Here is a 6,503-nt window from a genome sequence, read left to right as displayed (position 1 = left end):
AATCAGCCATTTTTCTTCAAGATTAAAAAACAAGCAAATCAAATATGTACTTTACTGACATCTGTGTATGTCTAACATGTTCAGTATGAACCATTATTAAAACAAAGTAAACAGCTCCAGGTTACGAAAAAAAGAAACCTTAAAAATGGCAGCAAGAGCTTCCAACACACCAAGCAAGCGAAAGTGATGCATGACACTATCTTCCTTAGAAGATAAAACTTCGTGGGTCCACTCGAAAAAGCTGAAATGAAAATGCCACAATAGAACAAACAAAATTTAGTTCATCCACTCAAGTACAAGTTGCAAGAGTAAATAGCACTTTATAAAACAATCTTATTGGTGTCTGGTGAAGTCAAGCTTTCAACTGATGGTGATAGGAACAGACCTTGAAAAAGCTTTTCCCATATCCGGACGGGTCAAAAGCTTAGAGAGGAGCAATCCAGATATCCTTCGCATTGGTCCAGCACTGCACAGATAGTCCTTACAAAAACCTAATATCTTCAACACCAAAGGAGCAAGGTCGTCCACACCAAAGCTCTTGTCGTTTGCAATGCTTGTATCAACAGAAGAAATATCAAAAGGAACCAACACAAGGATTGAGAGCCACAACAGAGTAACACATTTAGCCTCCATCTCTCCAGTGCTTTCTTGCCTCAAGGCAGAAACAGAAGTCGTGCTATGGCACTTCTCCAGGAGCAACACGGCGAGCTCTAGATCAGATACTTGATGAGGAAAGAACTTGATAACAGCTTTGTAGCCACAGACAGTAACTAAAGCATAGATAATGATGCTTATTGGCTTAATAATTTCAAGAGTTTCATCAGGTTTCGCTTCTAATTCAACTGTTTTGGAGCGGATGATTAACATTAGCGGTGAAACTATACTCTCTAAGTAAGGTTCCACTAATTGACCTTGCTCCTGGTATTTATCCATCTATACAATACAACAAAACAAACAAGGTTGGAAGAGAGGAACAAATCGGGTGGGTCAAGTAGATTGAAGTAAAACAAAAAAAAAAGAGTAAGAGAAGCGTACGATGGATCGGATCTTCCGAACAGAAGTAGGATCAACAACACGGCCATTTGAAACAATATCATCGAGAAGGGATTTAACGAGCTTCCATTCTTGTAAAAAGTACCTCTGTAGAACCCTCTCCTTGGAATCATGCTCGTCGTCTTCTTCCTCTTCCGTTTTAACCACCACCTCGATTTCGATTTTCGTCGGAGAAGTTTCCTCGTTCCTAGTGGCCATTATCACTGGATCAACGGAGGCGAATTTTTAATTAATTCCCGCTCGCCGGCAATTTTGTTACTGGGAAATAAACAACGAGATCGGTGAAGACGACATAGAGACGGCGAGAGTTTGTATTTTAGGCCCATTAATCTTATTTTGGGCCTAAAATATGAAAGCCCGTTCGTTTCTTAAACCGGCTATAACCAGTTAAATTACAAGACCCCCCGAACCAGAGAGGTTGTACTAACCAGATTCGTTTATGGCGGAATATCCAAAGAGACTATTTTGGGAGGTAATAAAAACTGGGAAAGGCGTAGGAGGATCACTGAACTCTTAGCCATAATCAGCGGTCAGGATGATACCCTTTAGTGGAATCCAACGGTCAGATTTGATCTGAGTTGTCCCTTAGTGAGGACGAAGAGATGGGCGAGATGTCGTTTTGATTGGCTAAAAATCTCACTCAATAAAAATAAAAGAGTTGCAGAGAGAGTCTCTCATCTTCTTCATTTCTTCTTCATCACCATCATCACACACCTTCTTCTATCTCTCTCTCTCTATCACAAGAGAGCGATAAGAAAAAGAAAAAAAAAAAAAACATGGCTTCTACTTCTTCGCTCGCTCTCTCTCAAGCTCTCCTAGCTCGTGCCATCTCTCACCATGGTTCAGACCAGCGTGGATCTTTACCAGCTTTCACTGGACTCAAATCCACTGGCTCACGCGCCTCCTCTGTTTCGTCTCGTCGACGTATCGCTCAATCCATGAACAAAAACCGCTCTCTCCGTCCTCTCGTACGCGCTGCAGCTGTTGAGACTGTTGAGCCAACCACTGATTCGTCTATTGTTGACAAATCGGTCAACTCCATTAGGTTTTTGGCTATCGACGCGGTGGAGAAGGCGAAATCAGGTCATCCTGGTCTTCCTATGGGTTGTGCTCCGATGGCTCACATTTTGTATGATGAGGTCATGAGGTATAACCCAAAGAACCCTTATTGGTTCAACCGTGACAGATTTGTTCTATCTGCTGGTCATGGATGTATGTTGCTTTACGCGTTGCTTCATCTTGCTGGCTACGACAGTGTCCAGGTCTGTGATCTCTTCCTTTTGTCTTTCGATCTGATCATAATTGACGAATGTAGTAACTTCTGTGGATAGATTTTTACCTGTTTAGTTCATAGATTCGATCTGTTTCGATATTCATATGATGGCTGCTTTGAAATTCATAACAGTTTACTGAAAACAAAAGTGTTGGATTTGTCTATTAGGTGGAAGATTTGAAGAACTTCCGTCAATTGGGAAGCAAGACACCAGGACATCCTGAGAATTTCGAGACTCCTGGAATTGAAGTCACTACTGGTTTGTCATTTTGTTTCTTTGGCTTATGGTTCATGCAAATTTACAGAAGCTTTCTATATCTATGTTGACAATTGTGCTCTCTGCTTTGCCTGGTAATCAGGTCCTCTTGGACAAGGAATCGCCAATGCTGTTGGTTTAGCTCTTGCTGAGAAGCACTTGGCTGCTAGATTCAACAAGCCTGATGCTGAAGTTGTCGACCACTACACGTAATATATTTCCCATATTTTTGTCATCGTTCTTGGTTTGTATGTAGCTNTCGGTCAACTCCATTAGGTTTTTGGCTATCGACGCGGTGGAGAAGGCGAAATCAGGTCATCCTGGTCTTCCTATGGGTTGTGCTCCGATGGCTCACATTTTGTATGATGAGGTCATGAGGTATAACCCAAAGAACCCTTATTGGTTCAACCGTGACAGATTTGTTCTATCTGCTGGTCATGGATGTATGTTGCTTTACGCGTTGCTTCATCTTGCTGGCTACGACAGTGTCCAGGTCTGTGATCTCTTCCTTTTGTCTTTCGATCTGATCATAATTGACGAATGTAGTAACTTCTGTGGATAGATTTTTACCTGTTTAGTTCATAGATTCGATCTGTTTCGATATTCATATGATGGCTGCTTTGAAATTCATAACAGTTTACTGAAAACAAAAGTGTTGGATTTGTCTATTAGGTGGAAGATTTGAAGAACTTCCGTCAATTGGGAAGCAAGACACCAGGACATCCTGAGAATTTCGAGACTCCTGGAATTGAAGTCACTACTGGTTTGTCATTTTGTTTCTTTGGCTTATGGTTCATGCAAATTTACAGAAGCTTTCTATATCTATGTTGACAATTGTGCTCTCTGCTTTGCCTGGTAATCAGGTCCTCTTGGACAAGGAATCGCCAATGCTGTTGGTTTAGCTCTTGCTGAGAAGCACTTGGCTGCTAGATTCAACAAGCCTGATGCTGAAGTTGTCGACCACTACACGTAATATATTTCCCATATTTTTGTCATCGTTCTTGGTTTGTATGTAGCTCTGACATTGGAAATACTGTTTTTGATTGATTGTGTCTAGATATGCTATCCTTGGAGATGGTTGTCAGATGGAGGGTATTTCAAATGAAGCTTGCTCTCTAGCTGGCCACTGGGGGCTTGGAAAGCTCATTGCTTTCTACGATGACAATCACATCTCCATTGATGGAGACACAGAAATTGCCTTCACTGAGAACGTGGACAAGCGTTTCGAAGCCCTTGGATGGCATGTTATCTGGGTGAAGAATGGAAACACTGGGTATGACGAGATCCGTGCTGCCATTAAGGAAGCTAAAACTGTTACAGACAAGCCTACATTGATCAAGGTAACTACTACACAGTTTCTTAACCATCAAACAGCAGTTGGTCTAAAGACCTTTGATATTTTTTATTTACCATATTGCTTGTATCCCGGTGTATTCAGGTCACTACTACCATTGGTTATGGGTCTCCCAACAAGGCGAACTCATACAGTGTCCATGGAGCTGCACTTGGCGAGAAGGAAGTTGAGGCTACCAGAAATAACCTTGGATGGCCGTATGAGCCGTTCCAGGTACCTGACGATGTTAAAAGGTAAGTAAATCCAAAGCTGGCTTCTGTTAGGTTTTATTGCTATGAAGTTTCTTTGATGACTTACTGTCTGACTTGCACTTTTCTAGCCACTGGAGCCGTCATACACCTGAAGGAGCTTCTCTTGAATCTGACTGGACTGCAAAGTTTGCAGCATATGAAAAGAAGTATCCAGAGGAAGCTGCAGAGTTGAAATCTATTATCACGGGTGAATTACCTGCTGGCTGGGAGAAGGCTCTACCTGTAAGTAGAACTCTCTTTGTAGTCTGTACAATCCAATTAGTATTCTAGATGTGGCTTTTAAAAGATCTTTCTTTTTCTTCACTTTTAGACATACACACCAGAGTCTCCGGGTGATGCCACCAGAAACCTGTCACAGCAATGTCTTAACGCCATTGCTAAAGTTGTTCCCGGATTCCTTGGTGGAAGTGCTGACCTTGCATCATCCAACATGACATTGCTGAAAGCCTCTGGCGACTTCCAAAAGGCCACACCTGAAGAAAGAAATCTTAGATTTGGTGTTAGGGAGCACGGAATGGGAGGCATCTGCAACGGCATTGCCCTTCACAGCCCTGGTCTTATCCCTTACTGTGCAACTTTCTTTGTGTTCACTGACTACATGAGAGGTGCCATGAGAATCTCGGCTTTGTCTGAAGCTGGTGTTATCTATGTTATGACCCATGATTCTATTGGTCTTGGAGAGGATGGACCAACCCATCAGCCCATTGAGCACATTGCAAGTTTCCGTGCAATGCCCAACACACTTATGTTCCGTCCTGCTGATGGCAACGAAACAGCTGGTGCATACAAGATTGCTGTCACCAAACGCAAGACACCATCTATCTTAGCTCTGTCTAGGCAAAAGCTGCCTCAGCTTCCAGGTACATCCATTGAAGGAGTCGAAAAGGGAGGATACACAATTTCTGATGACTCTGCAGGCAACAAACCCGATGTGATATTGATTGGAACTGGATCTGAGCTAGAGATTGCTGCACATGCTGCAGAGGTGCTTAGGAAAGAAGGCAAAACCGTTAGAGTTGTTTCTTTCGTGTGCTGGGAGCTATTTGACGAGCAATCAGATGAATACAAGGAGAGTGTGTTGCCATCTGATGTATCAGCTAGAGTTAGCATCGAAGCAGCTTCGACATTCGGATGGGAAAAGATTGTTGGAGGCAAAGGAAAGTCCATTGGCATTAATTCGTTTGGGGCCAGCGCACCAGCACCCTTTCTCTACAAGGAGTTCGGTATCACTGCTGAAGCTGTTGTTGATGCGGCTAAGTCACTCTTCTAAGAGATTTAAGATCAGACCATCCTCTCTGTGGGGGTTTTTGTCTGAAACTTTATTTGGAAACAAGGCTTATTCACAACATTGTCTCATATCTCAGAATAAAGTGCAACAAGACTCAAAAGACTTTCACTTTCTTTTTTTTTGATTTATTGTAATTCGGGTGAACATAGGTTTTGGGTTTTGAGATGAGAAACTATTTAGAAAGACAATGTAAAACTCCCATCATCAATCGTGTAACGTTTTAAAAAATACTCCAGTTTCCGCAAAACTTGTTAGCAATTTGTTTTCTTTTATGAACAGAGGCACACATTGGGTGGTGGACAAGGGTACGGTTCTTCTTTAAGGTATCTATCCATATCGAAGGAATGGTGAAGTTTCTACCTTGAGAAGATATCCAAATATCCGTTGTCGTTTGTCGATTTGTAACAAGAGAAGAAGAAAGCTACCACCTCCTTTGTCGTTTTGTCGATTTGTCATCAAAGGCCACAACACAAGTAGGCCCCACTACTTTTCGGTATCCCAACATCCCATTTATATGCCCACATTCGAATTCCCTTTTACTTTCTATTGTTGATGGGCTATAGGCCCTGTAAAGCATAATATTGTCAAATGGAGTTTAATTATAGGCCCAGGTAAATTACTCACTAATTTGCAGCTCACTCACGCATTATCTCACACGTATGTCTCAAAGGTATAGAGCTGAAAGATAAATTATAATCACTCACGCAAATAATTACTCAGTAAATTGCAGGCTTTGCAGCTCAGGTAAATAACTTTCTCGAAATTATTCCTGACTATATAACAAGTTCCGACCTCATACAATGCGATCTGACTGCAAATGAATCGCATCATCTTAATCCAGATTAACAACATTTGGAGTATAAGAAATTATGTGAGCAAATCCAGTGGGAGATGCTTTGCTAACCATCCATATGACATGTGTTAAGCTATTATTGGTTTAACATTTTATTTTTTATTTAAAATTTAAATAAATAATTAAAAACAAGAAAATATTATGTTTGAGCAACCTAATATGTTTCTACCCACTG

The 6,503-nt window shown here is 41.5% G+C and overlaps 2 protein-coding genes across 3 annotated transcripts in view; one reads left to right on the top strand and one right to left on the bottom strand.

The window, feature by feature from the left end:
- Nucleotides 1–1,251, bottom strand: part of LOC104749258 (tubulin-folding cofactor D-like) — an 8,404-nt gene extending 7,153 nt beyond the window's left edge. Inside the window, exons 1-3 of the mRNA XM_010470847.2 lie at nucleotides 1,036–1,251; nucleotides 386–933; nucleotides 139–241 (exon numbers count right to left, since the gene is read on the bottom strand). Of these exons, the coding sequence (XP_010469149.1) occupies nucleotides 139–241; nucleotides 386–933; nucleotides 1,036–1,251 (867 nt within the window). The remainder of the gene's footprint in view (nucleotides 1–138; nucleotides 242–385; nucleotides 934–1,035) is intronic.
- Nucleotides 1,743–5,705, top strand: LOC104749257 (transketolase-1, chloroplastic). 2 transcript variants are annotated; one of them, XM_010470845.2, is made up of 8 exons: nucleotides 1,744–2,098; nucleotides 2,859–3,075; nucleotides 3,255–3,345; nucleotides 3,446–3,551; nucleotides 3,640–3,922; nucleotides 4,021–4,169; nucleotides 4,256–4,409; nucleotides 4,498–5,705. In XM_010470845.2, the coding sequence occupies exons 1-8, from the start codon at nucleotides 1,830–1,832 to the stop codon at nucleotides 5,455–5,457; spliced, it is 2,229 nt and encodes a 742-aa protein (XP_010469147.1). In that variant the 5' UTR covers nucleotides 1,744–1,829; the 3' UTR covers nucleotides 5,458–5,705. The 2 variants fall into 2 exon arrangements, with proteins under 2 accessions (XP_010469148.1, XP_010469147.1); XM_010470846.2 differs by lacking the exons at nucleotides 2,859–3,075; nucleotides 3,255–3,345; nucleotides 3,446–3,551 and adding exons at nucleotides 2,495–2,585; nucleotides 2,686–2,791 and having other exon boundaries at nucleotides 1,743–2,315.

The sequence above is a fragment of the Camelina sativa genome, chromosome 16 (genome assembly GCF_000633955.1).
Source record: "Camelina sativa cultivar DH55 chromosome 16, Cs, whole genome shotgun sequence".
NCBI classification, from domain to species: domain Eukaryota; kingdom Viridiplantae; phylum Streptophyta; class Magnoliopsida; order Brassicales; family Brassicaceae; genus Camelina; species Camelina sativa.
The sequence above is the reverse complement of the archived record's forward strand: the minus strand, read 5'-3'. Positions and strand labels throughout refer to the sequence as shown.

Excerpts from the sequence above, each read along its gene's own strand:
- LOC104749257 (XM_010470846.2), top strand. The coding sequence starts at position 1,830 with ATGGCTTCTACTTCTTCGCTCGCTCTCTCTCAAGCTCTCCTAGCTCGT. Across the intron at positions 3,923-4,020 it reads ACAAGCCTACATTGATCAAG|GTCACTACTACCATTGGTTA; the intron begins GTAACTACTACA and ends CGGTGTATTCAG. Across the intron at positions 4,410-4,497 it reads GCTGGGAGAAGGCTCTACCT|ACATACACACCAGAGTCTCC; the intron begins GTAAGTAGAACT and ends CTTCACTTTTAG.